The sequence below is a fragment of the Chroicocephalus ridibundus genome, chromosome 3 (assembly GCF_963924245.1).
Source record: "Chroicocephalus ridibundus chromosome 3, bChrRid1.1, whole genome shotgun sequence".
Lineage (NCBI taxonomy): Eukaryota > Metazoa > Chordata > Aves > Charadriiformes > Laridae > Chroicocephalus > Chroicocephalus ridibundus.
Window position 1 is genome coordinate 113,407,204 of NC_086286.1, and position 25,469 is coordinate 113,432,672.

The 25,469-nt window shown below is 36.3% G+C and overlaps 1 protein-coding gene across 3 annotated transcripts in view; it reads right to left on the reverse strand.

The window, feature by feature from the left end:
• The window catches only part of ROCK2 (Rho associated coiled-coil containing protein kinase 2), a 106,708-nt gene that overhangs the window by 19,612 nt on the left and 61,627 nt on the right, over positions 1–25,469 (reverse strand). For all 3 annotated transcript variants that reach the window (XR_010070461.1, XM_063330480.1, XM_063330479.1), the window contains exons 4-24: positions 25,081–25,218; positions 22,186–22,446; positions 15,648–15,792; positions 13,465–13,603; positions 11,675–11,766; positions 10,752–10,911; positions 10,086–10,149; positions 8,244–8,323; positions 7,832–7,880; positions 6,946–7,081; positions 6,745–6,836; positions 6,270–6,516; positions 5,841–5,947; positions 5,031–5,190; positions 3,787–3,947; positions 3,162–3,346; positions 1,869–1,938; positions 1,220–1,323; positions 880–1,066; positions 442–535; positions 222–316 (exon numbers count right to left, since the gene is read on the reverse strand). Coding sequence is in view for 2 of the 3 variants with exons in the window: in XM_063330480.1 (XP_063186550.1) it covers positions 222–316; positions 442–535; positions 880–1,066; positions 1,220–1,323; positions 1,869–1,938; positions 3,162–3,346; positions 3,787–3,947; positions 5,031–5,190; positions 5,841–5,947; positions 6,270–6,516; positions 6,745–6,836; positions 6,946–7,081; positions 7,832–7,880; positions 8,244–8,323; positions 10,086–10,149; positions 10,752–10,911; positions 11,675–11,766; positions 13,465–13,603; positions 15,648–15,792; positions 22,186–22,446; positions 25,081–25,218 (2,766 nt within the window). In the remaining variant the exon portion in view is untranslated. The remainder of the gene's footprint in view (positions 1–221; positions 317–441; positions 536–879; positions 1,067–1,219; positions 1,324–1,868; positions 1,939–3,161; positions 3,347–3,786; positions 3,948–5,030; positions 5,191–5,840; positions 5,948–6,269; positions 6,517–6,744; positions 6,837–6,945; positions 7,082–7,831; positions 7,881–8,243; positions 8,324–10,085; positions 10,150–10,751; positions 10,912–11,674; positions 11,767–13,464; positions 13,604–15,647; positions 15,793–22,185; positions 22,447–25,080; positions 25,219–25,469) is intronic.

Below are 25,469 nucleotides of genomic sequence, written 5' to 3' on the forward strand. Positions count from 1 at the left end.
TGGATTAGGAGTTCTTCTATAATAAATCATGAGGATGCAGTTTCACTACACTGAAAGCCCAACTTAATAGAAGCAAAAAAAAATAAAATATTTTGTTTTGGGGCAAAAAAGAATAGAGTGTTAACAGTATATATAGATAGTTTAACACAGGGAGTTTCCTATTAAAAATTATTTGATTCATGAATACTATTCTCTTCATTCATTTAGATACATTTGCTTACCTGGGTTTTCAATGTTCTTTCATTCAACAACTGTTTCTCAAATTGTGCTTTAATATTTCCTACATTTGCTTCTTCTTCTTTTAGCTTTGTAATTTCTGTAGCAAGGTAATAAAAACAAAAAAAAAATAAATCTATGAACGCTCATTACAAAAGAAAATGGTACTATTGAAGAACAAAACTGGTTTCAAATTATATTGCGTTTGGTTCAGAGAATACATACGTTCTTGTACTTCCTTCAGTTTATTGTTTAGTTCTTCTTTCTCGTTAGCAAGATTAGCCACATCACTAGTTAGTGTCCTATTTGCTTCCTCCAACTACAAAACAAAAAGTACATGCGACTATTTAAGAAAACACATTTGGCATATGAAAGCGTTAGAGGACAGAAGGAAATGCTCCAGGCTGATACCAGGGTAAGGATAAGAGGACTCGCTGTAAGAGGGGTAAGGGCACAGAAGGAAGAACGATCAGAGATATGCATGGAAGAAACATGATAAGAGATTTTTTTTTTATTTCATTCATAGAAAATAAGTACTTTTAAAATGTCAGATATACTTGTATATCCTATCTTAGTATGCTAAATAACAATAGATAACTCAAACTGCAAATAAAACTCAAACCCGTGTAAACCACTATCAAAATTACGATTCATATTACTCACAGAGGCTATGGTGGCATCTTTCTCAGTCAGCTCCTGTTTATGCCTAGCCATCATCTCTTTAATCTCCAGCTCTTTCATAATCTTCTCTTTTTCCAAATCGGAGTACTGTTCTTCAGCGATGGAACGTGCAAGTTGTTCCGAATCTGCTTTTGTCAAAGTAATCTCTAGCTGAGCAGCCAAGGAATCTCTGCAAATTATTGATACATACTGTTAACTCTATTAACTTAATAAATGAGAGGTTATGACAGGGGGGAAGTAAAAAAAACAAAAACCCAAAATAAAACCCCAAGACAAACAACAAAATGTCTTCCTAATCAGTAGTACGACTAGTAAAATCTACCTCTCATCCTGTAACTCTTGTATCTTTTGCTGCATTTCTTTACAAAGTTTGGTCTTTTCCTCACATTCTTCTTTAAGTTCTCGAACTTGCGTCTTGTACAGAGTCTAAAATTTAAAGTTGGATAGAAAAGGACGTGACTTGCATATTCCAGCTTGAAGGTACACAAAAAATGATACAAGATAACACTGTATGCAATTCTTTAATCACACATTTAATTAGAATATAATTGTGCAATGTCTTCTCTAAATTTAATAAAAGATCATACCCAAATATGTTTTTGTTGTTTTACTTTTTTGTTATTTATTTTTTGTGAATGGATAGGTGTATGATACACATTTTATGTTTGTAGACATACTGTTAAAGAGACTCTCAATGTGAATATCCCTATTTGACAGAAAATAAGTAGTATCAGAAACAAGAAAAAAAATCAGTAATATTTTTTTTTTTACTATTTTAGATCTTTGTCAGAGGGAGGGAGGTAGAATTTAGATTTTAACAAGGCTGCAGACGAGACTGAAGACAGACACAAGAAAAAGGATTAGCTTTAGGTTATAGCTGTGAAACGCCTGATGGCTGAGGAGGAAGAAGAAAAGCTAACATTCCACTTAGTAAACATATTAGTATAAAAATAAAGAAGCATAAAACATACTGAGAAATACTGTTCAGCCTCAAGTTGGTCTTGAAGCTCTTTCATTTGTCCATCTGCATCTTGACGTTCCCTAGAAAGGAATAACATACTTTAAAAGAGATGAAGATATTCCAAACCAATAAATAGAAAAGACAGCGTACACGCTCTTAAGATCTTCAGTCATTTTCCTGACCAAAGTATGGTCAGCAATTAAACTTGAGGCTTCCTCTGGGTACCTGGTCTCTTTTTCACTTGTACAGCTGAGAAAAATGCACTAATAAGAAGTCTGTTTAAACACGCTGACTACAACAGTGTCACATAATTTAACCAGTAAGGGACACTGATAAAACAAACAGCCACCGACAGAATCTTATTTCCATGTAAAACGTCATTGATCTGACGGGTTGTTTTGGGTCTCGTTTGTTAAAGCTCAGTCTGTGAAAACACGTCTGTATGCTTTGACACGCATCATTTCTTGAATTCATCTGTTATTAAAACAACTCAGAAAGTCAATTAGTCAGTCCGTAACAAAGAACAGTAATAATGTAGCAGAAAAGGTTTCTGCCAGCGTTTCACATTGCAGCAACCGTCACACGTAGCCGCCTTCTAGGTGAGTAACTGCATCTCGCTGAGAGAAAAGGTGAAGCACAAGGAGATAAACCATCAGAAGGCATAAAGGGGCTAAGAACGAGATTCATCTGATGTATGTGCTAAACCGCCTTTTCATTCACATGAATTCTCTTTATGTTAAAAAATATTTATTTATTTATTTATTATCAGGTGCAAATATTGCTTGTAAGACCTTGAAGAACTGCTGGGATTTAACACAACTCTTATTTGAAGGCACAACAGATGTGTTTAAACATCTGTAGTAGCGGATATTTTCCAATGGTTGCACTTCACAGCTCTGTATTAGTATTCATTTCCAACTCTAATAAGCTGTCCTGGACTAATAATGCCATTAAGTTTCCTCTTCGTTGAAGTCTTACATCATTAAAAAAAAAAAATAAATAAATTCCCAGACTGTTTATTAAATAGGTGTTTCTCTGAAGTCCTCATACTCTTTGCTTTTAAGATGGGTTTTTTTAAGACACTCAGGGTAACAAAATTATTTTACTACAAATCTGCTGAATCACTAGGGTAATCACTCAGCTATAGTCACTGTAAATTATTTTAAAATACAGTTAAGTTTTGCACTGTAGAATAGCACATTCTGTGCAGCAAATTTTAAAAATTAATATTGCTCTCAGCTTTTGCCAAAAAATAATTACAAATCAGTAACATTACTAAAAAATAAAGAGCAACTTTGCATACTTGCGGAGCTCGTTATTTTGTTTTTCCAGGCTTAACTTGATTTCCTGTAGATGGTTATTCTCCTGTTTTAACTGCTTCTCTGACATTTTCAGGGTGTTGACCTGCTGCGTTTGCATCTTGAGGTCATTTTGAGTGAGACAGCGCTTTTGTGTTTCTTGCTCTATTTTTAATGTCAGGTTTTTTACCTGAAAAATAAACAGAAATCTGTGAATTTTACAGACTTACACAGGAAAGCAACATTTAAACAGTGTCTGTTAATGATTTTCTCTGCACTTTTGTACAACACGCTCCCGTCTTTTCATAAGTCAAAGCTGTCTCCCGAATACAGGCATTAGTACACAATAAATAAGCTAGTTTTTTCATGTCAATCTCACAGCATTTTACATTCCAGAATCAGTAACTCTGAAATGTTCCAGAAAAACGAAACCACACGACACAAAACAGACTTTTTAAAGCTCCAAATGCAGAGAAGGAAAAAGTTGCTGCCATTTCCATTCACAAGTGTTCATTCCTAAATATTTTCATTCACAAATACATTCATTCCTAAATACAGCTATAGCAGGGAAAATATTACGACATTGAAAACAAGGTTCCACTCAAGACTCCTTTTGTCATTGTTCCTTACATCTTCATTTAGGATATCCTTTTGCCGAAGGAGCTCATTGATTTTCTGTTGTGATTGTTTGAGATCACAGTCCAACATGGAGCGCTGCTTTTCAGCTTCTAACAACCGATTTTCTACTTTTTGCTTCAAAGCCCTCTCTTCCAAAAGTTTCTTTTCCATTTCTGTGAAGTAAGAGATGTAAGATGTCAGTCAGCATAAGCCAGCAGATTTTGGAGGGTGAGGGGAGGAGGAGGAGGACATATATCCCCTATTAACAATAACCAACATGTTTATCCTTTGAACAATGAAGAGAAAGATTGCCGAAAAGTGATTCATTAAAATTTTCACAGTAAACCCACACCCAGAGGAAGCTTTTGCGAGCATTCCTGACCGACAGCTATTTCCTACTTTTGAGCTTCAAGATAACTTCCAGTTTATCTGCAACACATCTGAGATGGATAAAAAGGGTGGATTTTTAAAAATATTCCATCTAAGTGCATTGAAGTGTTGCTTTGACTATGGTAATTTGAAATCATATAAAATGTAGCTGTTCGGGAGCCTGATACGCCAAGTGATTCAGCCGTTATCACAGAATCATTTGTGCTTCTTTTGAACATCTGCATGCTCAAAATTTTTTGTGCGAACGCTTTGCAATTGGAAGGATAGGATCTGTAGGTAGCTTTTTAAGGAGCTGCAATAAACATAAGCCATTTAATTAAAAATTAAGAGCCATCTGTATTTGTTTGGTAATTATCCCTCTCTCCAAGAGATTTCAGTTGTCATGACATGCAGCAGAATATGCACGGTGACTATGGAAGCGTAGCAAAGGCTTTGCCATTTCTAACTCTATCTGGTCTACGTATTTAAATTGTTAAGTTGCTGACATGTATTTTACTTAGGAAGAACAAAAAGGTATGAGTATATGGAGGAAGAACACAGATAAGCTCTCAACAAAAATGTTTCAAGCAATTTTAATTTAAGGAAATTTAAGAAAAATTAATTCAGAATACACTGGCACAGAAATAAATTAGTGCTGTGTGCAACGGAGAACCTGTTGTACTCCGAGAATAAACCAGTATGTCTTTAACCTAGCAAAGCAAGGATAAAGGGCCTATGACTGATTTTTAAGGCATGAATGCTATTTAAAAAGAACAGGGGAACCGAGGAAAAAAAGCCTACACTTAGGCTTCCACTAGCATCAAAAGATTATATGATCTACTTTGTATAATTTACACTTAAGTCCAACTGTGATGTTAAATACATACCTTTCATGGCTTCAGATTTTGCTTCCTCTATAGATTCATAGATCTTATTTTTGTCTGCTAATCTTGCTTTTGTGGCTTTATGTTCAGCTTCTTCTTGTTCAAGGTTCTGCTGCATAACTTTGAATTTATACGTCATATCTATTTCCATGTTGCTCTTTTCCTGTTAAAGAAAAAATGACATTGAAATAAAACATTAGACACACCAGGTTAAAGACAAAATTTCAGACAACAGTAACATGCTGCTTGGAAGTGTGCTGACAGTAGAAGAGAGCGCTCCGATTCTAAGGAGCTAACCCAGAACTCATTTCTACAAATGTTTTTCTATGGATGGCAAAGAGCTCCAAAAATGCACAGTGACATCCCCCGTTGTAAACAATTACAGAATTCCTGCCTTGGCAACCAACATTCTGTAATAAGAGTGACTCAAAGATTAAGTTTATTGAAGAATTTTGTCAATACTTTTGTTTCAATGACAAATTTGCAAAAACAATATTAGAAGCTTTTTTATTTTTGGCAATATTCAGAGTTAAAAAAAAAACAACAGATGAAATGAACTGTTACTACTGCACTGTTAAGCTACACACTGGAGTACATTATTATGTACTTTAGAAGTATAACATATTATGATCATAAGAGAAATGATGTCCTTTTTTCACCAAGAATAAACAAAAAAATAAAAGAAAGAATAAACACTGAAAACAAGGCTGACTTTTTGCATAGATTTTTCTCTCCATGTGTCAAGTAATAGAAGTGCAAATTTAAAAGTTCTGTAAGAATGTAACACCAACATTCACTTAGAAGTGCTGTTACCTTTTCTAGATCTGTAATTTTCTCCTGCAATTGTCTCTTCTCCATTTCCAGTTTGGCTAATGCACTCTTTCCATTTTTTACTTCTTCCTCGAGGCTAGATATTCGACCTAAAAATGACCAGAACATCAATGAGGCTGGGCAGTATGTGAAAAAACAATGTACTTTATCTACTTAGAGATAACGTTTTTCAGATATAACAGCTTCTGACTATTAAGAACATCTCCCTTTGGGGTGATTTTAAAAGTTAACAATAACATTTTACAAATGTTATCAACATTTTCTCTTAAATGAGCGTCCACACTAACATAAGATTGTTTAGAATAGCACATTAATCTAGTCACAATCTGAAGCTCAAATAATACCACCCAAACCTATTTTTTATTTCTAAAACAAGAAGGAAGCTTAACTTCAGAAGATGTGCAGGAGTACCTTGTAAATCACTGATAATCTCTGATCCATGACTTCGATCTCTCCTTTCTGATTCTAGAGCTGACTGAAGATTGAGAAAGTCCTTCTCCAGTTTGAGTTTCGCGTTCTCTAGCAGGCAGTTCTTATCTTGTAGCTCTCTATTATTAGCTTCCAGCTGCTGGATTTGCTTCGTGCTTTCCGTCTGGTTCTTCCTTAACCTGGCTGCAGTATCTGACTCTGACCGCAGCAAAGAATTGGCTTCATCCAACTAAAGATTGATAAAAACATACTTCAGAAACAATTAAAATATAACAACTACCATTTCTGCTACAGAATACTAGATTTTATGGATTAAAGAAATAGAAAGGAGTGTATTTTAAGATTATTTTTGAACACCAAAACATGACAAGAAAGAAGAGCTTTTAAACTTTAAAAAAAAAAAATCTGTACTTCAAACAGCTATTATTTTAAAATATACACAATAAAGTTGGCATGCCTGTCTTTGTAGTTGATTGATTTTCTCATTGGATATTTGAGAGTTCTGATTCCTCTTTTTTAGATCTTCAAGCTGGTCTTTCAAACTGTTAACTACAACAAAAACAATTCAACATTATTAATCACTGTCATGAAAAAGCATCAATTTGAACTAGAATTCATTTATCTTTTAAAAACCCACTTCAAGCATGGTTCAACATACCCTCGTTTTCCAAATTGCGTTTCTTATCTGCCTCATGTTCTGCTTTTCTCTGGTACTCTGTATTCTTATGCTGAAGAAGAGCCTTCTCTCTTTCTAACTGTCTGACTGCAGACTCTACATTCTTCCTTGAAGTTATCTGGATATATTTAAAAAAAAAAACCCACCACTTAGTACATATGGAAGAGTGGTATTCTTTAAATGATAAAAAGACAGCTCACGCACTCAGTTTAGTTTGTAATGGAGAAAGGCACAGTGCATTTGCCTGCCGCAAACACGGCATATCAGAACACATGGTCAAACCCAACCCAGGACAGGGCTGGCTACGGCCAGGAGCTTTTACAATTTAAAGACCGATTGTTTGGATTTGACGAATCTGGTAAACCTGCCCAGCAGCCACTCCAGAAGCGCAGAAACATACATGTGATGTAAGGGCTTGACATGCGCCTGGATGAGCAATAAATTAAGTCGTACACATCCACTAAAGAGATGACAAATTTGTAGTAGCACTAAGGCGCACAGTGGGGCAAGAAATAGGGTCCTTTTAACTGACACTGTTTGCACAATGCAAAGAATGACCTTCCTCTTCTAATATTACCCTCACGTCTTCAATTTAAAGTCGTATATGGGATATTTATACCATGCTGTCCTCCAAATTAAAAACACGGTAAAAAACGAGTTCTGGAAACAAATGCATAGTTGTAGGAAAGAAAATCACGATGAAAATATTTTAGCAGTGACAACAATTTTGTGCTTGTGAATATCAAGAAATCAACCTGTATTTCTTGCTATAAATACACAGCTACTCCAAAGTAATTTGCTGTTATTCTAAGGAAAAAAGCCACACACAAATGTTACTAATTCCAATAAGAAATAATTACAGACGTACCTCTTCATCTAGCTCTTTCACTATCTTCTCTAAACGAGTATTAGTAGACCTGAAGAAATTTGAAAAATATTTTTAAACCTGGCTGATTATACAGAAATTAGAATGTTTGGAATTGTTTCATTAATGTTACGTAAGATACTCCATTTTCAGCAATCACATGAAACTTCAAGGACTGGGGAAATCACTCAAACAACAGAGAGATTCTTATGGAGAGTTAAGGAAAAAAACAGCAATGCAAAGCCCAAATAAAACAGCAGTCACAAGAACAGCAAGAATTAAGCCAGCAATTTACAGCGAGGTCTGCTTGCAGAGTTGGGAATCCCTGAAGTGGATTAAAATGCTTTTACGCATTCAAAACCAAAAGATATAATAAAACTTTATAAACATACCAAACACATCAAAACAGTCTCACCTGTACTTCTGTTCTAGTTCATCTTTGGCTTGTAATTCGTTACTGAGCTGCTCTTCTAGCTTGCTTAGTTTTTTCTGAAACTGTAAAATGTCAAAAAAGCATGGCCCACATATAAAAATGCTATCACATAAACCAAGGGTAATTCAATTAAATGACAAAAAAAGGGAAAGTGAGGAAAACGAATTCAACCTTCCACTGTATTATTTTAAAACCATCACAAGAAGGTGCCATCTTTACAAAGTATTCATCCTGATAATTTTAAAGACACAGATCCATAGCAACGAAATTTGTGGCACGCTACATTAAATCTAACCATTGCAGAATCACGTGCCATAGACTGTGAGTCAGAAAATTTCTATAAAATATTGTTACTGGCCCTTTGCTGTACGCTTTCTCCGTAGACAGAGACTTTCCACTGCAGCAGAATTTTTGTGATAGTCTTTTCTAAATAAAATTAAAAAATAAAAAGGGAGGCACACGACCAAATTGGACAATATTCAGAGACTATTACTAAGCATGCTCAATGACCTCACATAAAGAAGAATTTCTTGGTCTAACACGTATAGAAGCTAACGAACACTTTTCAGGTTAAGGAATACTTTGTTTTGCTTACTAAAATATTAAAAAGTAATTGCGAGTCAAGTACCCAAAAATTAATGAAATAAATGATAAATAATAAATTCTGGATTTCCCTTATGTCTTCAGGCTTTCAAATGCATTTTCCACCCTTCCGCCTCCTCCTCTACCTCCCCAAACATGAAATGTAAAAATGTGGTTTTCTAAAACACTTTATAATCGCTACAATTAGAAGAATCCCAGAACAGGGACACCGAAAAGGACATCAAAACTGGAGATTCATTGCTTGAGAAAATACAAATAAAAAAAGTTGTCAGAAGTGAAATGCAAAATTTTACCAACTACATCTACTATCACAACATAAACTAAATACCACAAATGTGAAGCTATGTATTTTAAACAACAGTATCATTTCTTTTTAAAAGGGAAGCTCTAAAACTACTATTCATCTATTCAGTAACAACAGGAAGGAATGAAGTGGAGTCTAATAAACATTTGCACTTAAATTCATGCTGGTCAGTACGTAATGCATTTCCTTTACTTATTTTTTAAACTTTGAAAAGGAGTTGTAAGTTTTAAGAAGTGTTAACAATTACACTATCTACGCTTGAATAATACAAAGTCTGAGTAACATAATGAAGTAAGTACATGAAAGTTCCATAGCATTCTCCTGTCATCTGCAAATTTGAATTCAATTGTCAATCTTCAAAAGCTGGATAAACATGCTCCATACACTCACTCCAACTGAGAGCACGATTTAAACATTCCTTTATCACTGCAGGTGCCAATTCACTTTTCTAAACTCTGAATAAATCAGTCATGAATCACTCAGGCAAGTGTGGAGCCAAAATTCACAATCTTCCCAAGAGTGACGCTGTTTGTGGCAAAAGGAGCCTTACACATTTGTTTTCCAAACAATTCTAGATGCCAAAAGAATTCAAGAAAAAAAAATCTGTATTCATTCATCCTTATACAATAGTTTCAAAATACAACTGGTTTACTGTTATCAATTTGGTGGATAAACATTGAAGATATTTCACATTCACATAAATCATGTAGGAATTTTTTGATTCCTTTCGTAATTCAAATAATATTCTTACCTCGCTGCTGTCCTGTAAATAGAAAATATTTTTATTGAGGATCATTAAAAAACAAGAGGCCCCCCACAAAATTTCTTGAAAACTTATTTTACACTTTGTCTTTTCTTAACAGACTTAACAAAATTTGTTAATCATACCAATAATACTTATGAAAAAAGGCACTAACCTCATTTTTACTAGATTGCACAGATTCATTTTCTCTGCAAGACTGAGAGAAGTCACTTAGCAACCTGTCAAAAACAAAAACAAATCCCTCCGGCTCTTATTCAAGTTTTCAACAACTCGGGCAACCTTGCCAATCAACTCATGTTAATCCATTCTCTCAAGTCTTAATTTGCCCTACGCTGTTTTCGGAATGAAGCTTGTTTTACTTCCATGTGAGTGCATCTTTCTGATTTGAATCTTTTCTTATGTGTAACGTATGTTTTCAAATCCATAGCAGTTTGTAATTTTTTGATTAATAAAATTATTTCTTAACCATTCGAGTCCTAGCAAGCTATTATCTTGCGTAAACTTTTTTCTAAAGCTACTAACAAGAAGCCATTTTAGGGCTAAATTACAAATCTATCAGTATTTTAACCCTAAAAGATTTATTTAAGAAACTGTGTAGTTTTGTGCATATAAAAATACTGTGTTTAATCAGATTTATCAAAATAACCAAACTAGTAGCAAATGATATATTCTGCCTAAACTCTGCATTTTGCATCTTCACAAGCGGACAAATTAATATAATGCAATTAATAAATTATGTATCTAGAGAGGAAAAAAAGGACAGGATATAAGAAAAATCTGCAGATGTATTTCTAAAAATGTATATTAAAGTATCACATACAAATTGTCTCTATAGTATGTAAATCCTATAAAAGGCAGCTGGTTTCCCACGAAGGCTTTGGGGATTGGAAAGGTTTCCACGTCTCCCTTGTCGTCCTCAATGTCATCAAAATTACTGCTATCTATATCACTGCTAAGCTCAGGAACAACAGGAGCAGCAGCTATAAAAAGGGGAAAAAAGATCATCTTCACTCCAAGATTCAGCCACTTGCTACATATTGGTATCTCTATAATGTTAAAAAGACTGTAAGTTGTCCTGCTACTTAAATACGTATTAACCATGCAGCAGATCTGTAAGTATTACTGTGAACTTTTTTTTTCCTAGAGAAATCTCTTTTTATATTAGTGGCCTAATGCATAGAATATCTAATGCGCAAAATGTATTTGCTAAGGTAATCACATTTGAGAACAGAACTCTAAATACAATCATCAGTTTAAGAAACTTTAGTAAATATATGACTTTAGAAGTTACGATCGAGCTCATGATCTGAACTGACATACTTTGGTTTTTTGCCTGAAGCTATGAAGTCCACAATGCCTTAAATGATAAGCAGTAAAACTGACAAGACCGTTGTCAAAACTACTGTCTTAACCAAAGAAGATTAAAACAACAACAAAACCCAAACCAAAATAACAAAAGTCACAAAGCAGCAGAACCTAACATGCATGCTTTTTAGTGAAGTCTGAAACATCCAGTTCCGTTGTTCAAAATGGAAATCTATACATTAAAAGCACAATAAAGGTGATGATAATTCCAGTAGGAAAAATGTTTATTTACTAACACTTACTGACAAATGATACATATAGGTTTGAGCAAGATTCTTGACAAATAAAAAATACTTAATTTACACAGCCTAAAGTTTTTTCATTTCTACTATTGCAAATACTGAATACAAAACAGAACTCTCAAGCTAATTTACTTACTCTCTCGAATGTTGTCCCAGTTCCACTGATCGCTCTTGAAGAAAGGGTGATGCTTTATTTCTTCTACCCCATTTCTCCCAAGTCGCACATCCCTAAACACAGCAATTCAATCAAATTCAGATCAGGAAAAATAGCACTTGGTTTTTGTTATTTAAATTCTGAGTTGCTCATAAGCAGCAAAGCAAAGAAACTTTCATTGAAGACTGCCTGTGTTAACCGCATTAATGGTCAAATAAAAAAAAATAATTAAAACCACCAACCACTGATCTGTAGCTTCTTATACAAAATGTACTCTGCTTCTTCGCATGCACTCTCCCTGCGACTGCTAAAATGTCCAGAATTTGGAGTCTGCCACGTGGGGAGTAAAGCAAGAAAGAGAGCACTGAGGCAAAAACTCAGAAAAAACTAAAAACACAAACAAACCCCCAACACCCTCGGGGGAAAAAAAACTGCAGAAGTTCCGTGTCTGCCAAACCACATGACAAACCTTAAGACGCAAGTGAAGGAAGGTCTAACTTACTGCACAGAACAGTTATTCAAAGCTGGACTGAAATAAGTATTTTAAGAATTCCACCCTCTGCCCCATAACTAACCCTGACACATCTTTTGCAGACATTTGCAGTGAAATAAGCCTTAAGTGCAATAAGAAACTTTTAGTTTGGTCAGAAGAGTCTCTCTTAAAATCTTCTAACAAGAATAAGACATAAAAACAATGCGTGAAAAAGAACTAATACATCATAGGGTCAGTGCTTATTCCTTCTTTAAGTGCTTCAGCAGCGACCACGCATACGGAAAGAAGGCATCTGTTTCAAATAAATCTCTCGAGCACTGTATGAAATATAAACAGGAAAGCGGACACACGTAGTGGAAGTACACCTTGCCGCATTTACATTAATAAATTCTGTTCATATTTTCTCTCTACCCGTCAGCTACTAAGGGTGAAAAACTCTGCCAAAGCACATCCTTCCTGAGTAACAGCGACCTTGCTCAACAGAGCAAACAATCTCTCTTTGAATGCAAAAACCATTAGAAGGCAATTTTTTTTCCCTAATCTCTCATTCTATAAAAGCTAGATTGTAGCCAAGTTCAGGAGACCACAGGAAAGCCTAAGAAGGCATCATCAATCCAGAGTTAACTATGGACCTACAGCGTTCTTTTTTTAAATCAGAAAAACTGAAGATGATCTCTTCTTTCTGGAACTAAAGAAACTGTAAGTGTTCAGGTCAAGAACAAGTTTACACAGCTTAATATTAATGTCAATAAACGGCTCAGTTCCACAAAGGGAGACCTCTAGGATCTATTTATAGCCAAAACAATATTCTTGCTGGTTTGTTAGCTGTACTTGTGAATTAATATAACAAAGTGAATGAAAAAAAGTTCAAACATTCTAAGAAAGCTTAAACAAACTTAGTCAATACATGCTTATTTTCATAAAAGTATTTGCTTTCATTTTTTTAGGTAACAGCCGCTTAGACACTGAGCACAACAATTTGGTCCCTGCCTTGGAGCTTACAAATTACTTTCAACCTTACAGGTTTGTTACTGTATTATACACCACAACTGGAAGAATCTGTCTGGCACAAATTGTGTTGTTAACAAGAGCTGTCAGAACTCCTCGTTGAAATAACATACAATACCTGGAAAAAACACCCCAAAAGAAAAACTAGAGAGCAGGAGATTGTGCTGAAGAGATCTGAACAGAAATCAGGTGAAGTAATGGAAGGAATTAATTTTTACAATGTACGTGTACTAATACCATCCAAAATAATCAGAATAATACATGCACTTACCTATCAGTTAAAAAGGCACAGATAAGGTTCTTTGCATGCTTAGAGATTTCCACATCATCTGGGAAATGTAACGAGTTCTTATGATCCATAATTTTACTGTATGTTCCTACTAGCGAGTCTGCATAAAAAGGAGTATCGCCTGAAAATAAAATAGTAAATTGACTGTGATTTTGAATCATGTTCAAGTCATGTAAGTTGAAAAAGTCAAAAGATATAAAGAAAAGTCTACAAGCAGTTATACCTAAAGTAGTCTTTTATTTAGAAAAAAACACTAAAATTGGAATGCAGGGTACAAAATAATGAATAGTACTAAAAATATTCTTTCCCCGGAATGCCTAAACCCTTTTCCATCCTGCATACGACTACCAAAATTTTGCCCTGTGAATTACATCTTTTGTTCTACCTGAAGACTATGACGGTGTTTTCTAATTTACATGGTGGCTGACACCCACATAAATCCCCATCTTTAAGCGCTTCCATGAGTATGACAGACTGAAACTCCTCAAAGATCTGCTAATGCACATTTGTTGGAAAGAATCCACCAAAGCTCTCCAAAGACCGTTCCAGAGGCACACAGGTCTACCCTGCCTGCCCCTGCAGCTGCCTAAGGCAAGTCAGCTCTGAGCAGGAGCCTTCACAGGCTGTTACTGCACTCTTAAACCCATATTAATAACTCTCGTTGACTGATAAATTATATTAGCTTGGGTGCCCATATTAACATGGGCAGGTGGCTTTTAAAATCGTAGACCTTTCTCACCTAAAAGTTTGCAGCACAAGCTTTAGTTGAGTCGATTCTTTGCAAATATCCCTAAGAAAGGTAAAATCGGGACAATGAAAACGCTCCTGCCTCCCTCTTTCCAAATCTTCCCTTTCCCAATTGCTTTCAGTCTCAGAAACAGCTTTGATTTAGACCACACCTCAAAACTGCCCTAAGTCACTGAACTAACATTAGGCTTCATCTTGTGACCAATATTTCAGCTTTTAGTTAAGCACAATTGTGCTTAAAAAAAAAAAAGTAGTACCAGAACAGTAAAAACCAGAACAACAGAACGCTTTCTGCGCTTTCTTTAAAATGTAAAGTTTTAGAAGACCATAGGCAGAATCTGATATGTAAATACAAACACAAATAGATACTTTCTACCAATGTGTGGCATATGGGGGAATTAAGTAAGACTTCACTTTAAAAAAAATGTTTTCATTAGCAGGATAAAAAAAAGGAAAATCTTCCCTCTCAGACAGAAGAGGGGAAAAAAATATAGAGGCTCTGAGAAAACATTCTGGACAGCTATGTCCAGTATTTTAGTAACTGAAGAATTTTATTTATTGCTAAAATTGTTTCTGAGAGACTATTTATTATGAAACACAGTTTTTGTAAGTCAGAAACGCTTTAATCTTGAAAGACACAGAGATTGTCATAGCATCATATATCCAAATGTCTTTCCTGGCTCAGGACACCAGAAATATCGAATCTGCAATATTCCCAGAACATGCTGATTTGGATTGTTAATAATTATATGCTCAATTCCATCCTTCTATAATCAGTATTTTGCTACCAGACTATAATACTGATCCTTACTGTATTTTAAGATGCAGATGACTCATCTCCTTAACAGATTATATTCTATGTTCGTTGCCATAGCAGTCCAGTGTATTTTACTGGAAAATCCTGACTCAAGCATAAAAGCGAGAATCAAGCCATGCTTCCACAGTCATTTGACCTAACAGAAGCCTTTGCTAATGCTGGGGGGGGAAAAGTGGGAGGGGGTTGTGGGGTGGAAAGAAAAGGAAAAAATGAAGAAAGAAAAAACATGAAGAAGAGAGAAAAATAAAGGGGGGCAGTCCTGCCCTTCCCACTCCTTCCCCATCTCTGCATCCCTGAAAACTCAGTACTGCCCCTGAGGTGTCACAAATGTTCACGAGATGGTGAGGTAGCTGACCCCAGTTAAAACTATTCTAAGAATTAGTTTTAAGCTGAGGCGAGTCAGGGAACTAATCACTGAGGAAGCACGCAAACAGCTGCCGCAGCGTAACAGCCAGAGAGAGCAAAGAGAACAGGAATGAAGCAACGGCATCAGCCAAAAGTCAGAAGCTGCGAGACAGTGAGGTACAACCAGCCCCCTTGCAGCTCAAGGCACAGTAAAGGCTGAACGATAATCTCATTAGCAGAAGAAATCACTACTTACCAACCAGCATCTCAAAAAGGAAAACTCCTACAGACCACCAGTCACATTCCCGTCCATAATAACCATCACCCCCTTGCGATTTCAAAACCTCGGGCGATATGTAGTCAGGGGTTCCCACGGCTGTATCGCAGCGCACCATGCCTGTCTGTGCAACAGTGAGAATTCCAACAGCTCAGTTAAAAGTTTAGTCTTTAAACAATTTGTCTATTAGTAGACCAAAAAAACCCATAAAAAGTACAGACAAAAATATTTGGTTTGAGGAACGCGTTTGAAAGACACTGTTTTTTACTCCAGAAGCAATATGGACTGAAATGACAATTCCAGTAAGGTGCTCTCCCCTGCCTGCTCCATAGTGGTTTTTCTTGATCACATCTTTCAAAAATTGTCCAATTTTATTATTTTTACCACTGGTTTCAATATGAAGCTACACACCATATCGGACTGCTCCTTATCTCACTGAATTCAGGGACAAAGTTCAGAATAATTTTGACAAGCTGTGAGTTCTAGGCCCTACATAGCAGATACATAACAATTTTGTCTAATTCAGACAATAAATCAAGTTACAGGTAAATTTTTGTAGTCACACCTTGTTTTTTATTTACAGATAGGAAAAAAAACAAAAGGAAAAGCTATTTTTAAAGAATACTAAAGCTTTTCTTTTTTAAAAAAGTGATTTTTATTAACATATTAACACAGCTGTATTAATGGAATGATTCTTCATCCTCTTTGCTTCACACCGAGAGACTAAAAAACGCAGGGGCTAAATGACGCAGAAGCATCGTCAGATCTGCCAGCATGCTGCCTCAGACTTGTAAGCCTTGTTTCCTTTAATCAAATTCACTGCATTCATCCAAGAGAGACCAGATGGACAAATAAAATGAAATCCTGGATGAAGTTAGAGAAGTACCAAAAATACACTCACCTTTTATTCTGTCTCTCGACCTGAAATCTTTTCTAACTCACCTTACAAAGTTTTCCGTGCATTTCGCCATTAGCACGAATGGCAATACATATTAACTCTGAATTTTAATACAGAATATTAATAGCAATGACTAAAGTCAAAATACTTATTTAAAAAAAAGGAAGAGAAACATTTTGCTTTGGGAATTGTATTGACATGGAAAAATTAGACACCAAATTACAATATTTCTTTTCACACAAAATATGAACTGCCAAAAGCTTTTATTTACTACTAAACCGGAATCCTGGAAAGTCATGAACTGGCAGACAAAAACCGAAGTGATGACTAAATACTGCAGAGATCTAAGGACTATTTCAGATGTCCTCCTGTCAAACACCTAACCATCTTCTACAACTCTATGCTGAAACTAAAGTCTAAAAGAAGTTTTAACTTCTCGGTTCCAGAATGAAGAGCAGGTTAACTTCTGATTGCTATATTATGAACCAGATAGCACATAGTTGGATCATCCTGGAATAAGAAAATGAAGGTAACTCTTTTCAGAAAACCTAACGCATTCCTTGAACAAAGAAGAATACAGATGAACACTTTTTAACACTGAGAAATAAGCTAAAGCCCAAAGGCTCCAGAAATCTAAAGCTGAGAACGTTCAAAAACGGATCTCACACGCGGCAGGAACCACTATTTGAAAATCCTGCTTGTAACAGCACTCTGTGCTCAACCCTACAGGTCTTCTCTGCAGCTTAAGCCTCCCTCTGCCTTGAGCACTGGAGGAACGGCTCCAGGCTCCTGTGATTCTGCTGAGCCAGTAGGGCTGTGGCATCTTAATGAGGCCTCCAACACTGGTGCGTGTCTATCTCTTCCTTATCCAAATGCACAATTACAACAAGGGAAAATCTGAGTCCCCACTCAGTGAAGACTGGCTGAAGCCACCTGAATTCCTCTCTGGGTAAGAAGCTTCTTTAAAAACAAAGTCACCGAAACAGTTCTGAAAGATTTCTCTGAAGATCGCAGCTTCAGTCACAGCTTCATCACCTCGACACCAAAGCACTTAATAACACCCCATTTCCTGTTCCTCTATAATTAATGCAGCAAAACAAGAACAAGTTTAATGTTATACGTGTTGATATTTTATGAAGTGTTATGCAAACAAAGCAAAGGCTGTGACAGCCCTGCCTGAATCTGATGGCTGGTATGTAGCAACCAGAAAGCTTCTTTCCAATGACATTACACATCCTAATGAACTCCAGGTAACAATGCCTTAACTTTTCAGACAAGATGTCAAAGAATTGAACAGTAAAACAAAAAAAATATTTCTACAGTTAAAAGGGCACTGCGTGTTAACATCAGTTTTCAATGGACTGTATCTCTGAAGCATGTGGATTTAGTCGTACTTACTCCCCATAAAACTCTCTACCTTCTGTCTCAGGAACAAATCTGTAAATGCATTCACAGCATCACAGAACAGCTCACGTTGGAAAGGACCTTGAAAGATCATCTGACCCAACCTGTCATGGGAAAGGGAGCCTGGATGAGATTATCTATCACCGTGTCCAATCGCATCTTGAAAACCTGCAGCGATGGGGATTACACTTCCACCTCCCTGGGGAGGCCGTTCCATTATCACCTGAATATAATATTTCCAGATTTCTGTTCCTCTCATTTACACACCAATCCTTTCAAAGAACTTGGGTGTTGCTCTGTATGTATTTTTAAGTACTGGATACTCTTAATACCTTAGTCAGGCTAGGTTCTATGATCTCTGGCATCAAAGCCAAGTAAACAGGGAAGTAAGTCCTCTCTGTGCAGTGCGTGACATCTTGACAGTCCCTACATTCTGCACAATGACTTCTGTCTTCTGTACTTCAGCATTTGAAGAGATCTAAAGGGTGCTGTTTTATCTGGACAAAGCGTTACTCCTGTGTTTCAATCACTAAGCCTCTGTTTTATGCCCAAATAGCACACTTACTGTAGTAGTTCTCACACAAAGCTGCTTTTGGGGAGTCTCAGGCCAGTGTTTTACCTGAGGCTTTTCTTATCACCTCAAAAGATCAAGGTGGATCTTGGAACTCCACCTCGAGGGAGGCTCCTGCAGCTATGTGAGAGATGTGCAGTGCAGAAATAAAAAGGCTGTCCATGAGACACAGCATGTTCTCACAGCTTATGACAACTTGGCGGTGAGGCTGTGGTGCTTCCTAGCATCATTCAGAATTTTTTTGGCCCCACCTTTCTTATAAGGCCCTTTAGGTATTGAAAGGCTGCAGTAAGGTCTCCCCAGAGCCTCCTCCAGGCTGAACAACCCCAACTCTCCCAGCCTGTCCTCATAAGACAGGTTCTCCAACCCCATGGTCATCTTCGAGGCCCTCCTCTGGACTCATTCCAACAGGTCTATGTCCTTCTTGTGCTGAGGGCTCCAGAGCTGGATGCAGTACTCCAGGTAGGGTCTCACCAGAGCAGAGCTAAGGGGCAGAATCATCTCCCTCAACCCACTGGTCATGCTCTTTTTGATGCCGCCCAGGACACAGTTGGCTTTCTGGGCTGCCAGTGCACATTGTTGGCTCATGTCCAGCTTTTCATCCACCAGTACCCCCAAGTCCTTCTTGGCAGGGCTGCTCTCAATCCCTTCATCCCAGTGGTTGTCCCAACCCAGATGCAGGACCCTGCACTTGGCCTTGTTGATCCTCATGAGGTCCACATGGGCCCACTTCTTGAGCCTGTCCAGGTCCCTCTGGATGGCATCCCATCCCTCAAGTCATGTCAACTGCACCACTCAACTTGGTATCATCCGGAAATCTGCTGAGTGTGCACTCAATCCCACTGCCTATGTCATCGATGAAGATACTGAATAGTACTGGTCCTAAGGTGGACCTTTGAGGGACACCACTTGTCAGTGATCTCCATCCAGACATTGAGCCATTGACCACTACCCTCTGGATGTGACCATCCAACCAATTCCTCATCCACCGAATCAGCCTTTCACTCCCTCATGGAATTCTTTTCAGTAAACAAGAGCTGGAGATTGCTTGTGTGCTCAGATCAGGTGTTAACACTGCAGCTGGGCTTGCGCAGCGAGCTGCAGACAATCAACTGCAGCAAGAAGTATCCAGCAGTCTTGGATGAGCTTCAGTGAGAAATAACTAGAGTTCTAAAAAGAGGAACACGTTCCTTCTTTCAGCTAAACTGCCTGAGCTGAGGCGATAATCCCAAATGGTAAACATCCCTTCTTTCGGTCACATCTCTTTTCAACCGACATCCTCTAAACCTGTGCTCTTCTAAAAGCTCAGCTGGCACAAGGCAGCATTACGTACTGAGCCTGGCAGCACTACCAGTTCCTGACTCTACCGAAGGCAACCATGCTACTGTCTAGTTTCTTACAGAAAACCTGAAGATTGGAGTCTGGTGAAACCTGCCCTGGGCTACGTTATCACACCTAAATACCAAAAGGGAACTACAATTCCTACCAAACCTTTGAGGCCAACTCTACTCTTTTTTCAATTATAGAAATACTTTGTTGCAAAAAATACAAAAAAAAACCACAAAGCCCAAACCTGTCACAATGGAGTTACATAACCAGGCCAGTTCCTTTTACCGTGGAAAAGATCACTAGGACACTTAGCAATTCTTCTCACATACTGGTAAGGAGGAATTCTGCTGCAAGTGTCTGGACTGGCCTGGAAGACTTAAGAGGACACTGAATTAAATTCCACAGCAAAGGTCAAAAAAGTCTCTCACCAAATTGCAACAGAATTTTCCTGGGCTCTCAAGAGCATAAGGAAGATGCTAATGTGCACAACTGCTAAAAGAACTCCAAATCAGAAAAAATAAATAAGTATTGGGTAAGCATATATTTTCTAGAAATCATCCTGCCAACATCAATATTATATTTACACAGCTGGGATGTGTTCATGTTTTGTAAGAAGTAGCATAAGATTTGGAGACAATCCAGAACCTCTCAACTTCTAAGGCTTCCTGTATAAAAAATTTTTGCCATTCCACTGAGTCTGAGAAACATGAAGAACTTAAAATGTAATCTGTTAAAAAATTAACTTCAGTACGAGATCACTGGTTCACTGATGATGCCCAGTCCAAACTGGAGCTCACTACAACTCTTTACAACAAACATGCATGCACTTCCCGCTTTTATAATATGATCAACCACATCTTAGTATTCCATTCTTTTAAAAACAACAATGAAAAAGAAATAAGGGGAAAAAAAGGCTTAGGTTTACCATTTCTGGTATCCCTAAAGTAGCACAAGGGATCACCCTTTTTTTGTAGATTTATGTTATGAACTTTTTGATGTCTTTTTATTTTCTCTTCTGATGAACGTCAGATTCCCTTAAGACCTACAGTCTGTTGTCTCAGAACCAAGGGTAATTTTCTTAAGGACTAAATTAAGCGATCAAGTACTACATTTGATTTTTTTTCTATAAAGCAAATGCTGTCCCCTAAAATAGTGGCAAGTAAATCATCAGAGTGGAGGTAAACAACCTATCTGCCTTTAGAATAACAACTAAAATATCAGCAAAACTAAACAGGCTACTGAACCTCAATAAACAGCCGTAGTTGTTCAATGAAGTTAACACATTGCCACAGGAAAGGAAAAAAAAAAAAACAAACAAAAAACCTAACCAGAGACAGTACTTCTAGATACAGCTGAAGAGACATTAACTTAACGATGCAAATGAAAATTAAGTAGATTGCAGAGATTATACCAAGCACTGCCTGAACAATACAGAAAAAAAACCCCTAACACATTAAAGCAAATAAGCTTAAAAGGATCATCCTTGCCAACACTGATACAGAAACCTTTCACAGGCCAGACAAATCATAACACGCATTCATGCAGTTTTTTTAGAATCTCCTTGTAATTTTTTCCACAGGAAGAATATGTTGTGTAAATTACAGCATAACATTGTTTGTCAGGGAAGATTTTAAAACTGCAAACTACAAAAGGTAGCTTTATTTTTAAGTCTCCTTTAATAATATAAAGTATTACGTCTTATTAAAAATAAAATATTCTTATATGATCCCATTAGAAAACTGTGTATTTGACTGCACATGGTAAAACCTGGACAATTAAAACGTATGACACCATGACAAATAGCTAACATAAATTTTAATGAATATATCACATACCACTGCTGCCTTACTGTGACCTCATTTTAATGACCACTAGAGGATGCTATGAGAACAATTAGACACGGTAAAAAAAAAATAAATAGGGACTGTATCTTGCCTATAAAATAATTTAATTTACAGAAAAATGTCAGCTTATGAATTGTTCTGAGGTTACTAATGTTGAAACTAGGAGTTCTCTCATAAGCTGTTCAGACATTTGGCAAAAAAAAGTGAACCTCGGAAATTCATAAACACACATACTTTCAAAAATAACAAGAAGTAAGTTTACATCCTTCTTCCGTGTGCCAGAAGAGTTTATTATAGACATGGTTACACTATTTAAAGTACCCTTGTATTTAAAACTAGGAGACAAGGAACAGCTTTCCAACCAAGTGGACCCACCATTTGATGAATATTCCTTTGAGTGTTATAATTCATATGAAAATAACTTTAGAATTACAGTTTTATAGATGATAAATTATTCAGTGGCGTACTTACTTCATCCATTTTCATGCACGTGCCAAAATCTGCCAGCTTCAGATGCCCATGTTTATCTAAAAGCATATTGTCAGGCTTCACATCTCTGTGTATCAAGCCCATGGAGTGAATCGCATCAAGAGCAAGAACAACTTCGGCTGTATAGAACTTGGCCCATTTCTCAGGCACATCATAATTGCTCATAAGGTTTACAAGATCTCCTCCTGGCATGTATTCCATCACCATGTACAAGTATTTGTCATCTTGAAAGGCACAAAATAGCTGCAACATTAAAAAAAAAAGGAAAAGAAAAAAGTGCTATTATTTTTTAGAGACAGCTAGGAAAAAGAATAAAGGTCTTTATCTTGAAGTTTCATTAAACCCGAGCATATGTTTTCCAGATTGATGTAAATTAACTTTATTTTTTATATTCTGATAAACTACATTTTCTATTAGTTATAACTACCTTGAAATTTACTGAACTTCAAACCCCCCCTAATTTTCATTCTTAAGAAAGCAAAAAAGATTTCCCAATTATCCTAATATTATGAGCTTCTATATATCCACGTTTCTTGGCATTAAAAAGTACCACTGAGTCAAAATGCAAAATATCAAATCTGAGAAAGGATGTATCATGTATTCATTTGAAAGTAGCTCAACGATGAATAGCATCTTAGACTGTTTCTAAATTTCCTCTATTATAAATCTCCTTATCTCTGTCCATATTTACAAAAACACTTGTCACTAGTGATTTTGTCCTAAATGAACACATAAATTGAAATAAGAAAGAAAAAACCAAACAAACCAACCCATTCCTGAAGACAGCTATAACACAATACAAAGAAATTATCCTTAACTATAAAATTCCTACTGGCATTATAGTGAAAGTAACTTTAGTCTCTTCAAAATGTATTTCCAACCTGAAATTCCTTCAGGTCGTGCTGAAGTTTTAGAGATTTCATCCAGCAATAACAAAGTCTAAAAACAGCTCAAACCAGCAAAAAGCATTACTATCAGATGTTCAACGACTGATGTGAAAAAGCCTCTGAAAGTCTCTCACCTTATTTCTGAGGGAATATTTCTCCTTTACATTAAAAACTGAGATCATTCATATCTTCTAAGTTATGCACACAAAATTCAAAGGCAATTGAAAGGATTGTGTGGAAAGGAGAAAATAAAAAGAACCAGGGAGTTTGTGGAGAATGAGGAACTATGAAAGGCAGGAATGCTATTGAGGAAATTCGACCTTTAGATTAAAATTTGTTGTATATTAGTGACAGAAGACCTATATTAACACATATATATTGCACTGTATTTGTTTTCACAAATGGATACAATATCTAATATGATAATGCATTTGGTCATTAAAATCTAAATTAAAATCCAAAATAGTCTCTGTATTCTCACATATAAAGATATTAATATAACACAATAATAAATAGCAACACTATGCCTTTATACAGCACTTTATGAAATCTCTTAAGGGTAATAACTAAAGAGAAAAAAAAACCTCCCGCCACACACATACACAGAAAAACCCCACACCAACAAAACCACCAAAATTATCTACAGCTCTGTTTTCACTTGTTTTTCACGTAAAAAACAAGACGCAGAGCAGCAGTGTGATCTGTCCCAATTTCTAGCTCAGAACAGGGCCTGCATTTTCTCAAAACCAGCTCGATGCCCTATCCCACTGGACCACATTACCTAAATATATCACACTAATACACTTCATCATAGAAGGCACAATTGCAACTACACTTCAATTAATTCGCTATTTACAAGTACACACACACAACGTTTATATCACCCTTGCTACACTTGCCTTTGAAAACTGAGTCATACGTTTCTCGTTACTTCCAACTGTATGTAAAAAATAAAAATAATTCCAGACAACTACTGTCATTAGAAAAAAACCCAAAGAACTAAGTAAAAATTCATCGATTTGGTTAAGTATTTCTGCTGAATATATGCAAGAACACAGAATGCGCTCAGAAGAGCAAAATATCTAAATAAAAAAACCTTGTAAAATATTTCTTGCCTACATGAGGTAAAGTGTTATGAAAAATATATATGGAAAGCTTAAGGCCAGTCTTTACTTATTAAATATACAGAAGCATGGCAATATACTTGAAAGCATTTAAATGTATTAATTATTTAACAAAACGAAGTACTAACAGTTTCTCCAAGCACATGCTTTCACTACTCATTGTATTAATTGGTGTAATTTACCAGTTAGGACAAATCGCAATATTCAGTGCTAATTCTTCCCAAAGGCATAACTCATATTACGAACATGAGGATGATACTTGTCATGAGACAGCCACAAGCAACGGTGTTCAAGACCAGCTGAAGAAGTCAACTCTCCATTGCTTGGATACTACTCCTGAGCGGAGATGCAGTAACTGACCACCAGGCAGAAGATGGTTTCAAGCCAACCACTGCTACAACCTCCTGTCCTGCAGACCAGGAGCGTGCACTCATCCAACTATCAAATCGCAGCTGAAAAGACAGTAACTACTCAAAGCACTCTTCATACTAATTGCCTATGATCAACTGACTATCGTGAGGAAAGACTGGAAATAATCTGACATTTGTTTCTACATTTCCATACAAAAGTTTTCTTAGTTGGAAAGGTAACCTCCTTATTATTCCTAATAATTATGTGGATATTTCAAAAATCTGTTTAATTCCATTTTATGATGCATTTGATGTGGCTAAAATGTAAATTAATCTACTTTTTAAGACAGCCAAATACACAAAACTCAGTGAAACTGCCATAAATATGTATCTTTAAAAAGCAAAACCCAAACCTAAACCGTTATTTCAGTTTAGATATAAACACAAAACCAGATCAAAACAGGGAAAGATTTATGGCTTTATTATTATTCTTTTAGTCTTACATATCTTCCTTACCTGAACGACCCACGGACTGTTGGCGAAGGCCATGATATCTCTTTCTTCCCAGAAAAAGGCTGAATCTGATCTCTTGATCATTTCAAATTTACTAAGTAGCTTCATTGCATAAACCTTCTGTGTCATTTTATGGCGAACCTGTTGGTTCAGAAAGGAGAGAAACAACTTCTTTAAGAATGCCTTATAAAAAAAACTGAATACCAGAACAGTATATTTCTGTTAAATGCAAACTGCTTTCTGGGATGCGATGCCTCCAGGTCTTCATATACACAATTTTCTAAGTAGTTAATAAATTCACTCTAAATGGTGTAAAATTAATAACATAAATCTTGTTGGAAAACTGAAATTAAAACTTCTATGACAAAATCTGAAAATATTTTGGAAAATTT